This window comes from Pogoniulus pusillus, chromosome 24, assembly GCF_015220805.1.
Source record: "Pogoniulus pusillus isolate bPogPus1 chromosome 24, bPogPus1.pri, whole genome shotgun sequence".
NCBI classification, from domain to species: Eukaryota; Metazoa; Chordata; class Aves; order Piciformes; family Lybiidae; genus Pogoniulus; species Pogoniulus pusillus.
The window spans coordinates 4057658-4071630 of NC_087287.1; the positions used below are offsets into that span (position 1 = coordinate 4057658).

The window sequence follows — 13973 nt, forward strand, 5'->3', positions numbered from 1 at the left end:
CTCTGCCAGCCTGGCCCCACAGCAGAGCTTCTTCGTCCCTTGAATCCTCTTTGTGGCCTCCTCTGGACCCTCTCCATCAGGTCTATGTCCCACTCGTGTTGGGGTCCCACAGCTGGCCCCAGCCCTGCAGGTGAGGTCAGAGCAGAGGGGCAGGATCCCCTCTCCAGCTCTGCCCATGCTGCTTTGGCTGCAGCCCAGGCTGTGCCACTGTGGAGGCAGTTCTGGGTGTGGAGGCAGGAGGTGGAGTGCTGCTGCCAACAGGAGCTTCTGTAATCCCTGCCTGCTAAGCAGGATGATGCTAACCCTCCTCATCCTCACTCAAGTGAAGCTGTTCCCAGCGAGCTGCCAGGGGCTCAGGCAATCAGCAGAGGCAAGAAGCAGTCCCAGCAGGCAGATCCTTGCTGTGCTGCTTCCTTCTCTCAGAGCAGGGTGCTGGGAGCAATGCAAGCAAAGGAAAGTCTCCAGGAGCTTGGTCTGTGCTCCAGAGGGGTCTGCAGTAAACAGCAGCTTTGGGGCTAAGAGGCTTTGCTGCCTGCAAACCCCCTGCAAGCTCTCCTTAAGCTGCCTCCTCTCTGGTGCCAGCTGCTGCCAGTAATTAACTGCCCCCTAATGGCCTCCAGAAGAGCCTCAGTGCAGCTCCTGCATGAAGTGGGTTCAGCTTTCCAGAAGGGTCCTAACCTCAGCTCCAGCCCAAGGCCACCCCATTTCTCCTTGGGGCATGAGCCATGGCAGAAGAGCCTGGCAATTGCACCTGCCTAGGCTTTTGAGGGTGGCACCAGGCACACATGCCAGGGGCTTGGTCTTTGCTTTCACCCACTGCTTGCTCTGTAGGGCAGTTGCTGGTGGAGGAGCCTCTTTGCCAGCCACACTCCATACCTTGCACCCCAGCTCTGGGTAGCCTCTGCAGTGATGCCATGGGTCTTTGCTGGGTGCCACCCCTGGAGTGCTGTGTCCAGGTCTGGGCTGCTCAATTCAAGAGAGATGCTGAGGTGCTGGAAGGTGTTTGGAGAAGGGCAGCAAGGCTGGGGAGGGGCCTGGAGTAGAGCCCTGTGAGGAGAGGCTGAGGGAGCTGGGGGGGTGCAGCCTGCAGCAGAGGAGGCTCAGGGCAGAGCTCATTGCTGCCTGCAGCTGCCTGCAGGGAGGCTGTAGCCAGGTGGGGTTGGGCTCTGCTGCCAGGCAGCCAGCAGCAGCAGAAGGGGACACAGCCTGAAGCTGTGCCAGGGCAGGTCTAGGCTGGATGTTGTTAGGAAGTTGCTGGCAGAGAGAGTGATTGGCATTGGAATGGGCTGCCCAGGGAGGTGGTGGAGTGGCTGTGGCTGGAGGTGTTGCAGCCAAGCCTGGCTGGGGCACTTAGTGCCATGGTCTGGTTGGTTGGGCAGGGCTGGGTGCTAGGTTGGGCTGGCTGAGCTTGGAGCTCTCTGCCAACCTGCCTGGTTCTATGAGTCTATGATCTCTGCTCTCCCGAGACCCCACCTGGAGTCTGGGCTGGATGAGCTTTCGAGGTCCCTTCCAGCCCCTGGCATCCTGTGTGTGCCAGCTGAGGTCTCCACACCTCCCTGCAGCCAGAGTGGCTCCCAGAGAGAGCTCAGCAGAAGCCGGAGTGGAAGCCAACTGTGCCAGCCTCAGACGGGCAGCCGCGGCTGGGGGCAGGGCGGGCAGCCGCTGGGCTCCTTCCCCGCGGGGCTGCCGTGCCCTGCGGGCAGCTGCTGCCAGCCTCTGCGGCTGGTGCCTGAGTGCCCCTTGCCTGCCCCTCTGCCCCCCCAGCAAATGAAGGAGCAGGCCAAGAGCTTCTCCTCCGAGATCAAGCAGATCGACCTGGACGTGAACCGAACCTTCCGCAACCACATCATGTTCCGGGAGCGCTACGGCCTCAAGTCAGTGCCAGGGGGTGCTGCCAGGGGGATGCTGCCAGGGGAGTGCCAGGAGGGTGCTGCCAGCGGGGGATGCTGCCAGGGAGGCTGTCGGGAGGGTGCTTCCAGGGGGGTGATGTTGCCAGGGGGGTGATGTTGCCAGGGGGGTGATGTTGCCAGGGGGGTGATGTTGCCAGGGGGGATGCTGCCAGGGGGGTGATGCTGTCAGGGGTGTGATGCTGCCAGGGAGGATGCTGCCAGGGGTGTGCTGCCAGTGGGGTGCTGAGGGGTGAATGCTGCCAGGGAGGAGGATGCCAGGGAGGATGCTGGGGGGAGGTGCTGCCAGGGAGATGCTGCCAGTGGGGTACTGAGGGGTGAATGCTGCCAGGGGGGGATGCTGCCAGGGGGGTGCTGCCAGGGAGATGCTGCCAGTGGGGTGCTGAAGGGGGAATGCTGCCAGGGAGGATGCTGCCAGGGAGGCTGCTGGGGGGAGGTGCTGCCAGGGAGATGCTGCCAGTGGGGTGCTGAGGGGTGAATGCTACCAAGGAGGGATGCTGCCAGGGGGATGCTGGCAGGGAGATGCTGCCAGTGGGGTGTTGAGGGGGGAATGCTGCCAAAGTTCTGCCTGGGGGGATGCTGCTTGTGGGCAGCTGCCTGGGAGATGCTGCCAGGGAGAGCTGGGGGGGGACTGCTGCCAGGTGGGGGTGCTGGGAGGGTGCTGCCAGTGGTCTGCTGCCAGGGTGGGTGCTGGAGGGGGGGTACTGCCTGGGAGATGCTGCCAGGGGGGTGATTCCTGAGGGCAAGCTTCCTAAAAGGCAGCTGTCTGGGAGGTGCTGCTGAGTGGGGGCTGCTGCCAGGGGGCTGTTAGAGGGGTGCTGAGGGGGGTGCTGCGGGGTGAGGGAGTGGGTTGGTGCTGCCTGGGGACTGCTGCCAGGGGGCACTGCTGCTGAGGGGGGCTCCACACCCTATGCCAGGTGGGCTTCAGACAGCTGGGACAGGATGGCCTCCAGATCCCTAGGCCAGGTGGCTTTCAGATAGCTGAACCCAGGTGGTCTCCAGCCCCCTTGCTTGGGGTGGTCACACTTGGTGGTCTCAAGTCCACCAACCCTCCCTCTCCTCTCACCTTGCCCCTGCTCCAAAGCTGAGGAGCAGCTGTGTGGAGCTCAGTGTGGTGCAGACAGGAGCTGGCACCATGGAGCTCCTCTCCCCCTTGCCCTTGCAGGAGCTCTGTGGCTGTGAGCCCTGCTGCTTGCTGAAGGCTTTGGTGGGCACTCAGAGGTGTGTAGCCCACGCTCAGCTGGCCAATGCCCTCCTTTTCTCCACAGGCAGCAGGCCCTCTTCCATGTCCTGACAGCCTACTCCATCTACAACACTGTGAGTAGTGAGTCCTGCCCTCTGCCTTAGGCACAGACACAACAACACAGACCAAAAAGAGGCTTCCCCAGCCCTTTCTGCCTGGTTCCACCTGTCCCTGGCTGGGTCTTTGTGTGATCCCTGCCACAAACACTTAGTGGCACTTCCACCCCTGCTGTCCCAACACAGAAGGCTGTGCAGTTGTTTCCATCCCCTCTGCATTTTGTCACCTGGGAAATGACATCTGGCAGGTGAGCAACTGTCAGCAAAGAGCAGGGGATTGCCCTCTGGCTGGCCAGCCACAGCAGCCTCCTGGCTGAAGGTCCAGCAAGGTGCTGGAGCATGTCTAGAGAAGAGAAACCAAGCTGGGGATGAGGTTCAGAGAGGCCAAGGGCTGGGTCCTGACCTTGGCTCACAACAACCCCAGGAAGGCTCCAGGCTGGGGGCAGAGTGGCTGGAAAGTGCCCAGCAGGACAGAACCTGGGGGTGCTGGGTGACAGCAGCTGGAGATGAGCCAGGGTGTGCCCAGGTGGGCAAGAAGGGCACCAACAGCCTGGCCTGGATCAGCAATGGTGTGGCCAGCAGCAGCAGGGCAGGGATGGTGCCTCTGTGCTGGGCACTGCTGAGGCCACAGCTTGAGTGCTGGGGGCAGTTTTGGGGCTCCTTACTCCCAGAAGGACACTGAGAGGCTGGAGCAGGTCCAGAGAAGGGCAGCAAAGGTGGGGAAGGGCCTGGAGAAGAGGGCTGGGGAGGAGCAGCTGAGGGAGCTGGGGGTGTGCAGTGTGGAGGAGAGGAGGCTGAGGGCAGAGCTCATTGCTCTCTGCAGCTCCCTGAGAGGAGGCTGCAGTCAGCTGGGGTTGGGCTCTGCAAGCAGGACGTGGAAGTGTTGGAGCCAGTGCAGAGGAGGCCACCAAGATGCTGAGAGGGCTGCAGCAGCTCTGCTGTGAGCACAGGCTGAGAGAGTTGGGGCTGTGCAGCCTGGAGAAGAGAAGGCTTGGAGGAGACCTTGGAGTGGCCTTGCAGGATGTGAAGGGGGCTGCAGGAGGGCTGGGGAGGGACTATTGAGAAGGTCTGGTGATGAGAGGAGGAGGAGGAGGAATGGGTTTGAAGTGGCAGAGGGGAGATTGAGAGTGGATGTTAGGAAGAGGATGATGAGACACTGGCATCCAACCCTGGGGATGGCACAGCTCTGGCAGGAGTAGAGGACTGCCTGGGCAGCCTGCCCAGCCTGTCCCAGTGGTGTGCCAGCAGCTGTGTCCCTCTTGGCTCTTGCAGGAGGTGAGCTACTGCCAAGGGATGAGCCAGATTGCTGCCATCCTGCTGATGTACCTGAACGAGGAGGATGCCTTCTGGGCCCTGGCCCAGCTGCTGACCAACCAGCGCCATGCCATGCACGGTAGGGCAGGCTGGGCTGGGCACTGCGGGTGCCAGGGGAGGCTCTGCAGCTTGGGCATTGCTGCATTGCTTCTCCTCACACAGTTGTTGGGGAGGAGCTGCAGGCAGGCTGGGGAGGGACTGCTCAGAAGGGGCTGTGGGGACAGGCTGAGGGCAGTGGTTTGGAAGTGGAGCAGGGCAGAGTTAGGATGGAGCTGAGGAGGAAGCTGTGCAGAGTGAGGGTGGGCAGAGGCTGGCCCAGGCTGCCCAGGGCTGTGCTTGAGGCCTCATCCCTGGAGCCATTGGAGCTGAGCCTTGCTGTGTGCCTGTGCAGCCTGCTCTGGCTGGAGGGGTCCCTGCTGCCTGCAGGGGGGTTGGGCAGGATGCCCTTGGAGGGTCCCTTCCAAGCAGATGCAGTCTGTGAGTGATTACAGCCAACACAACCTGACTGTGGAGCTCCTGGGGCCAGCCAGAGCCCACCCCAGGGAAATGTAGTTTGCCAGCCCTGAGCTTCAGTGCTGTCACCTCCAGAGAGCTGCTGCCTTCCCTCTGGAGCAGCCCTGGCATAATCCATGAACTCCTGGTGCCAGGCATTTCAGGACTGTCCCAGAAGCAGGTCCAAGAGCATCCTGGAATGCTCTGCTCTGGGCATGCCACAAGCTGCCTGCCCCTGGCTGTTCATGGTGGTGGAATTCCACAGCACAGGCACCTCAGGCACACCAAAGAGCCTCCTGGGCCCCCCTGGGCAGCAGAACCTGATGCTCAGAGGATTGATATGTGAGCAGAGGACCAAACCTTCTGGCTGGAGAGGTCCACAGGCAGTCCTGTGGCTTGGTGCTTGTGCTCTGCCAACACCTGCAGCTTGTCTCTGAGCCCTGGCAGGCAGGTGGTGGTGGGCAAGGCAGAGGTTGTGCTCTCTGGACCAGCTAGAGACAGTGCTGAGGGGCTGGGGTGAAGGGTGGGTGCTGGGAGGGGTGCCAGAGGAGGGAGCTGAGTGGTCCAGTCAGCATCAGTGGGCAAGGCAGGGCAGGAGTGCCCAGGAAGCCAGGCTTACCCTGGGCATCTGCTGATGGATTGGGTTTTGTCTCTCTCCTCTTTTCTCACCCAGGTTTTTTCATCCCTGGGTTCCCAAAGCTGCAGAGGTTCCAGGCCCATCACGAGCAGATCCTCAGCAAGCTGTTTCCCAAGCTGAAGAAGCACCTGGTACCTCTGCCCATGCTGCCCTCACCTTCTCCTGCCACAGCAGCCAGGGGGAGGCTCTGCCAGGCAGATGTACCGCTGAGTGTCTGCCTGACCATGGGGGACTGCTCCAGCCACAGGGGCCACCCACCCACCCACCCAACCAACTAACCAACCTCCCACCCAGCTAACCAACCAACCTCCCAACCAACCAACCTCCCACCCAGCTAACCAACTAACCAACCTCCCACCCAGCTAACCAACCAACCTCCCAACCAACCAACCTCCCACCCACCTAACTAACCGACCTCCCACCCAGCTAACCAACCTCCCACCCAACTAACCACCTATCCACCTAGCCAACCACTCACCCAACTACCCACCCACTTACCCAACCAACTGCCCATCCACCTAACCAACCAACCACTCACCCACCTAACCAACCACCCACCCACCCGACCTCCCACCCACCTACCCAGCCAAACAACCTCCCACCCACCTAACCAAACAGCCAACCTCCCACCCACCTAACCAACTAACCACACACCCACCTAACCAACCAACCACCCACCCACCCAACCTCACACCCACCTACCCAGACAACCTCCCAACCACTCACCCACCTAACTAACCAACTAGCCAACCTAAACCCACCTAACCAACCATGTACCCACCCACCCCACTCACCTCCCAGCCCTGTCCCCCAACAACCTCCCTCCCTCCCCAGCACCCCTGTGAGCTGCCCCCACCGAGGGCAGCCCCTGGCAGAAGCTGAGCCTCTCTCTCTCCTCTCCTAGGACAAGGAGCAGATGACCACAGGGATTTACACCACCAAGTGGTTCCTGCAGTGCTTCATCGACCGGGTGAGGCTGCCCTCTGCCTCCTTTGCTGCTCTGGGTCGTGCTCCCTCTGCTTGCTTGGCCCCTTTGCACAAGTCTGCAGGAGGTGGAACCCTGCTGCCTGTGCTCAGAAAGCAGGGAAGTGGAGAAGGGAGGAGCTAAAGGTAGCAGCGACCAGGTCCTGCTGCCTCACTGCAGGCAGCTGCTGAGAGGTGGCTGGGTGGCAGCAGGGGCAGCTTCCAAGCCAGCAGAGATCTTCCTCCTGCCCACTGGCACTGCTGCAAAGGCTACTCAACTCCCTCTGGCTCTGGAAAATAGCTGGAGGCACAGACCTGGGCAAACAGCACTGCAGCAGCTGCAGGAGTGGGCACTGGAGGCACAGCAAAGCAGAGATGGGCACTGGAGAGCAAAGCAAAGCAGGGATGGGCATTGGAGAGCAAAGCAAAGCAGGGATGGGCACTGGAGAGCAAAGCAAAGCAGGGATGGGCACTGGAGAGCAAAGCAGGGATGGGCACTGGAGAGCAAAGCAAAGCAGGGATGGGCACTGGAGAGCAAAGCAGAGATGGGCACTGGAGAGCAAAGCAAAGCAGGGATGGGCATTGGAGAGCAAAGCAAAGCAGGGATGGGCACTGGAGAGCAAAGCAAAGCAGGGATGGGCACTGGAGAGCAAAGCAGGGATGGGCACTGGAGAGCAAAGCAAAGCAGGGATGGGCACTGGAGAGCAAAGCAGAGATGAGCACTGGAGAGCAAAGCAGGGATGGGCACTGGAGAGGAAAGATCCCATTCTGTACTCCACAACCTCCCTGGAGGTGTTCAGGACCAGGCTGGATGAGGCCCTTGAGCAGCCTGTGCTGGTGTGAGGTGCCCATGGCTGAGAGGTTGGAACTGGATGACTCTTTCTAACCAGACCCTTTTAAGATCCTTCCAGGACCCTTTCTAAGCCCACTCCCCCTATGAATCTATGATCCCAGCCACCACAGGAGGTGTTTTGTAGTGCTCAGTGAAGCCCTTTTGGACCTTCACCCCCCCCTCCCCTTTCCTGCACAGCCCCTCCAGCTCTGGGAGCAGTGTGCATGGATCCAGGAGTGGCTTTGTGTCCTCACAAGCTGAAAGGTGATGCTGCTCCCTCCAGGCTCAAGCAATCCGTGTGCCTGGCTGGGAAGTTTACTCCTTTCTGCCTTCACAGACAGGTTCTGGGCAGTCTCTTGGGTACCCAGAGGTGGTAGAATTAAGTCAGTACCATGGAAGATCAAATGAAGGTGTTAGGGGAAGAGTCCTGCTCAGCCTCTGCCTGGCACTGCTGTGCTGTGCTGGCATCCCCTGCCCCCTGCTCACCAGCTGTTTGTGTTTGGCACAGACTCCCTTCACCCTCACCCTGCGCCTGTGGGACATCTACATCCTGGAAGGAGAGAGGGTCCTGACTGCCATGGCCTACACCATCCTCAAACTGCACAAAAGTAAGCTCCTGAAGGGCACTGCCCACCCAGTGCCAGCCTTCTGCTGGCCCCAAAACCTCTTACAGTCGCAGCTGACCAGGCTGGAAATGCCCTCCAGAGTCATTGAGTCCCAAGAGTGGAGGTTGGGCAACTTTTGCCCAGCTGCAGCTTCAGCCTGCCCCAGCTTTGGGCACTCCACCACGTTCCTGAGGGCTGGAGAAGGAGCAGAAGAGACCTCACTGGTCTACAACTCCCTGCAAGGGGGTTGGAGCAGGGTGGGGGTTGGATTCTTCTCCCTCAAGAACAGGGAGAGAGGAGATGGCCTCGAGTGCAGGGCAACATTTCTTCACCTGGGCACTTGTCAAGGCCTGGTGCAGGGCAGTGGTGGAGTCCTCATCCCATTCCTTGCCTGCAGCCCTGGCATGGCTCAGCTTTCCCTGCCTGCAGCCCTGGCATGGTTTAATATTCCTGCCTGTATCCCATCTCTGCCTGTATCCTATCCCTGCCTTCATCCCATTCCTGCCTGCATCTCATCCTTGCCTGCATCCCTGGCACGGCTCAGCTTCCCTTGCCTGCAGCCCTGGCACGGCTCAGCTTCCCTTGCCTTCATCCCTGGCACAGCTTAGCTTCCCTTGCCTGCACCCCTGGCACGACTCAGCTCTCCTTGCCCCGCGTCGTGCAGGTCTCCACCCCTAAGCTGCTCGCTGGCCTCTGGCAGTGGCTGTTCAGTGCCGCCTGGGGTCTATCTCGTGGAGCTTTCCCTCCTCCTAGAGGCGTTGCTGAGAACCTGCAGCCAGAGCCCAACAGTTGCATCCTGCCCAGCACTGGTCCTGCTGGCATCGCTCAGCTGCCACTGCACCACCTCAGCTTGCTGGCAGGGGGAGAAGCAGAAGGGCTCAGAGCTTCAGGTTGCTGGGGAGGGGAGAAACAGGCTCAGAGCTGCATCCTGCCCAGCACAGGTCCTGCTGGCATCACTCAGCTGCCACTGCACCACCTCAGCTTGCTGACAGGGGGAGAAGCAGAAGGGCTCAGAGCTGCATCCTGCCCAGCACAGGTCCTGAGGTTGCTGGGGGTGAGAAACAGAAGGACTCAGAGCTTCAAGTTGCTGGGAAGGGGAGAAGCAGAAGGGCTCAGAGCTGCATCCTGCCCAGCACAGGTCCTGAGGTTGCTGGGGGTGAGAAACAGGACTCAGATCTTCAAGTTGCTGGGAAGGGAAGAAGCAGAAGGGCTGAGAGCTGCATCCTGCCCAGCACAGGTCCTGCTGGCATCGCTCAGCTGCCACTGCACCACCTCAGGTTGCTGGCAGGGGGAGAAGCAGAAGGGCTCAGAGCTGCCAGATCAGAGAGCCCTTGAGCAGCCTGCTGTGGTGGGAGGTGTCCGTGCCCGCGGCAGGGGGGGCTGGGTGATGTCGGAGCTCCCTCCCAGCCCGAGCCACGCCAGGGCTTTGCCTGCTGCCCGCAGAGCGCCTGCTGAAGATGCCGCTGGAGGAGCTGCGGGAGTTCCTGCAGGAGCACACCGCCGCCTCCCTGCACTACGAGGACGATGCAGTCATCGAGCAGCTGCAGCTCTCCATGACCGAGCTACGCAAGATGAAGTTTGACCTGCCCCCACCAGGTGGGTAGAGGGGTGGCTGCCACCCAGGGCATGCCCTCTGGCACGGTGAAGTGCCCGAGGAGGCCCAATCCTGTTCAGTGTCTTTAGTGATGATCTGGAGCAGGGGATTGAGTCCAGCAGCAGTGAGTTTGCAGAAGACACCAAGCTAGGAGCAGCTGTGGAGTTGTTGGAGGGTAGCAGAGCCCTGCAGAGGGACCTGGCCAGGCTGGATGGGTAGGCAGAGGCCAATGGGAGGAGACTGAACAAGGCCAAGTGCAGAGTTCTGCACTTTGGCCACAACAACCCCAAGCAGCACTGCAGGCTGGGGCCAGAGTGGCTGAGAGCAGCCAGGCAGAGAGGGAGCTGGGGGTGCTGGCAGAGAGGAGCTGCAGAGGAGGCAGCAGTGCCCAGGTGGGCAGCAGAGCCAATGGCATCCTGGGCTGGCTCAGGAGCAGTGTGGGCAGCAGGACAAGGGAGGTTCTTGTGCCCCTGTGCTCAGCACTGCTCAGGCCACCCCTGGAGTGCTGTGTCCAGTTCTGGGCTCCTCCATTCAAGTGCGATGTTGCGATACCGGAGCGTGTCCACAGGAGGGCGCCAAAGCTGTGAGGGGCCTGGAGCAGAGCCCTGTGAGGAGAGGCTGAGGGAGCTGGGGGGGTGCAGCCTGCAGCAGAGGAGGCTCAGGGCAGAGCTCATTGCTGCCTGCAGCTGCCTGCAGGGAGGCTGTAGCCAGGTGGGGTTGGGCTCTGCTGCCAGGCAGCCAGCAGCAGAACAAGGGGACACAGCCTGAAGTTGTGCCAGGGCAGGTCTAGGCTGGATGTTGTTAGGAAGTTCCTGGCAGAGAGAGTGATTGGCATTGGAATGGGCTGCCCAGGGAGGTGGTGGAGTGGCTGTAACAGAGGGCTTGTGATGGGTTTAGACTGGCAGAGGAGAGATTGAAACTGGATGTTAGGAAGAGGATGGTGAGACACTGGCACAGGTTGAGGGTGAGGAGACACTGCACAGGTTGAGGGTGGGTAGACACTGGCACAGGTTGCCCAGGGAGGTTGTGGAGCACAGCCTCCCTGGAGGTGTTCAGGATCAGGCTGGATGAGGCCCTGGAGCAACCTGTGCTGGTGAGAGGTGTCCCTAACCATGGCAGGGGGATTGGCACTGGCTGAGCTTTGAGGTCCCTTCCAACCTAACCTATTCTATGACCTTTGGAGTTGGTTTGGTCCCAGTCCTCTTCAGCAGTGACCTGGGCAAGGGAACTGAGGCATCCTCAGCCAGTTGGCAGCCGATGCCCAGCTGGGTGGCAGTGATGATCTGCTAGGGGTGGGGTCAGGAGTGTCCTCAGAGGGAACCTCCATGAGCCAGGTTGGGTGAATGGGCTGGGGGCACAACGGATTGGGCTCACAACAGTGCCAGGAAGGCTCCATGCTGAGTGGGGGCTGGAGGTGGCAGAGTGGCTGGAAAAGTACCCAGCAGAGAAGGCTCTGGAGGTGCTGGCTGGCATCAGCTGGGGCTGTGGCAGCAGTGTGTAGGGCATGGCTGGATTTGATGCCCAACCAGAGCAGCTGTGGTGCTTCTCTCTTCCCCCTGCAGCCAAACCGGAGGAGTTCCCCCGGAAGCCGCTGGGCCTGGAGCTCTCCCTCAACCCTGTGGGCACGAAGGGCACCGTGGCTGCCAACGGGCAGAACGGACGGGTGGGCGAGCAGCCCCTGGGGCACAGAGGCCCTGGGGCACCAGCAGCAGCAGTGCCAGCAGCAGCAGTGCCAGCAGCAGCAGCAGCAAGGACTGCCCCCCCGCAGGACAGCGAAGCAGCCGAAGCGACAGCTGCAGCCACCCAGCCGCATCCCCCTGCCAGGGGCACCTTGGCAGAGGAGGCTCAAGTGGAGCCTGCTGCGGATGGGCAGCTGAAGCCTGGCCAGACACAGGCACATCACCCCCTGCTGCCCACAGCCCTGCCTCTGCAGCAACCTCTTCCTGCCAGCCATGCCGTGCTGGGGCAGCAAGCAGTGCCCTCCCCCAGCCTGGCTGGCCTCTCGGACTGCTCTCCTCGCACCGCCTCAAGCCTTCCCGACCCCTGCCCCGCGGAGCTGCCAGCTGCAGGGCCAGCTGAGTGCCAGCCCAACCCTGATGCCCTGCCAGCCACATGGCCAGCCCCTCCCCTCTGCCAGGAGCAAGGCCTTGATGTACTCGAGGGGGGTCCTCATCCTCTGCCAGGCTGCCTGCAGCAGGAGACGCTGGGCCAGCCGCGGCGCCGGGCAGTGGTGCCCAGCAGAAGGGACTGGCAGCACTTGGCATCCAAAGCTGCATCCACGGGGGAGCTGAGCAGCCTGCAGCAGAGCCCGCCGCTGCCACAGGGCTTGGGGGGCAGCGTGCCTCTCCTGGCAGGCTGCCAGCCAGAGGTGGTTGAGCTGGGCCAGGGCAACCCTGACCAGCGGGCACAGTCGCCTGCCAGGGAGGGGAGCAGCCCCTATGCCCTCATCACAACCACCACCCCCCTCCACCTGGCCCACGCCACGGAGCAGGACTTCTCAAGCAGAAAGCAGGTGGCATTGCCTCTGCCAGAGACTGGACAACCCCTGCCTGCCACCTCCCTGCCACCAGCCCTGGCACTGGATGCCCCCAAAAGCCTCCAGCAAGCCTTCGATGCACTGAGAGCCCCACGGCCCCCTCTGAGCCCCAAGCCCAAGCTGCCACCACAGGTTGCCAAGTCCTACTCAGAGAACAGCTTCCTGCCAGCCTCCTCTGCCCTGGACAAGCTACCCAAGTCGATCACCTTCTAGTGAGGGCAGGGGGCAGGTGAGGCAGAGGCAGGGGGTGCTGGAGCTGCACCCTCCCACCGTGGGCAGGACCCCACTCAGCAGGGCTGTGTGGAGGTGCCAGCAGAGCAGCTTCGGTACGAGCACCCCAGCCAGGAGCTGCAGCAGTGCCCACCAGTGCCAGGGTGGGCATCAGCAAGCTGAGGCTGCCCCTTTGCCATGGACACGCTGGGCAAGTGCCTCACTCTGCTTCCTCACAGCTCCCCCAGCCGTGGCACACCTCAGGGGACAGCCAGGGCTAGTGAGGATGTGGCATGGCTTCGCCTTGCCCCTGCCTGGCATGGGATGTGAGATGCTTTCTTTAGGTGCCCACTGCAGGCAGCCTGTGGTGGTGCTGCCAGAGGCCTCCACAGAGCTTCCCCTGGCAGCCCTGTGGCTGTGGGCAGCAGCACTTGGAGGCAGGGCAAGGCCACGGTGGTGGCTCCAGAGAGCAGAGCCTGGCTGGAGCCACCTCCTGCTGCCACGCTGGGTGGTGCCATGGGGATGGCTGGAGGTTGACCAGTTGGTGAGTCTCTGGGGCATCTCCTGAGTGCCAGCCCAGCAATGGGCAGCCAACATTGGTATTTAGCAGGGCTTTGCTTTAGCCTGGGTGGGGGGCACCTGGTGGGTAGCAGCAGCCCATCTCTGGGTGGATGGCAGTACCCTCAGCTTGTGTGCCAACCCCACACATAGACTCCAGGTGGCACCATGGCTGCTGGGCAGGAGGCACTATGGCTGCTGTGGAGGTGGCACCATGGCTGCTGGGCAGGTGACACTGGCTGCTGTGGAGGTGGCACCATGACTGCTGGGCAGGTGGCACCACGGTGGCCATGGAGGACACCCTTGCTGCAGTTAGTTTGGATGTTTGGTAACCCTGCAACAGTTGGAGCTGTTTGTGTGCCCGGCCTGGGCAGTGGGTGAGGACTGGCAGCAGCTTCCTGCCCTCAGGAGCTGCCCAGAAGCACCTTAGGGCTGGTGGGCAGCTCTTGGCTTGGCAGGCAGGGGCTGGGCTGCTGCAGGCCTCCTCTTGAGGCACCTGAGCTGCTGTGCTGGGAAGCAGCTCCAGCTTGGAGTGAGTGGCACCAGGGAGCAGCTCCAGCTTGGAGTGAGGGGCACCAGGGAGCAGATGCAGCTTGGAGTGAGGGGCACCAGGGAACAGCTCCAGCTTGGAGTGAGTGGCACCAGAGAGCAGCTCCAGCTTGGAGTGAGGGACACCAGGGAACAGCTCCAGCTTGGAGTGAGGGGCACCAGGGAGCAGCTGCAGCTTGGAGTGAGGGGCACCAGGGAGCAGCTGCAGCTTGGAGTGAGTGGCACCAGAGAGCAGCTCCAGCTTGGAGTGAGGGGCACCAGAGAGCAGCTCCAGCTTGGAGTGAGGGGCACCAGGGAGCAGCTGCAGCTCAGGGTGGGGAGCACCAGCTGGGGCCCATCTGCATTTTGGTAGCTGCTGTTGCTGCTGCTGTTTACAGCCTGGAAAGCTTCCTCCTGGCTCCTCATCCATCAGCATTGTTACTTAAAACCCCAACAACTTTTTCATGGCTGCCTCCTTCTCCTTGGGTTTTTTCTTTC

General features: G+C 61.7%; 1 protein-coding gene across 3 annotated transcripts in view; it reads left to right on the forward strand.

The window, feature by feature from the left end:
• Positions 1-13947, forward strand: part of LOC135185912 (USP6 N-terminal-like protein) — a 55146-nt gene extending 41199 nt beyond the window's left edge. For all 3 annotated transcript variants that reach the window (XM_064163111.1, XM_064163112.1, XM_064163113.1), the window contains 8 exons: positions 1765-1874; positions 3176-3224; positions 4479-4599; positions 5686-5780; positions 6554-6619; positions 7953-8052; positions 9493-9645; positions 11206-13947. In XM_064163111.1, the coding sequence (XP_064019181.1) occupies positions 1765-1874; positions 3176-3224; positions 4479-4599; positions 5686-5780; positions 6554-6619; positions 7953-8052; positions 9493-9645; positions 11206-12392 (1881 nt within the window). In that variant the 3' untranslated portion in view covers positions 12393-13947. The remainder of the gene's footprint in view (positions 1-1764; positions 1875-3175; positions 3225-4478; positions 4600-5685; positions 5781-6553; positions 6620-7952; positions 8053-9492; positions 9646-11205) is intronic.
• Positions 13948-13973: the final 26 nt, after the last annotated feature.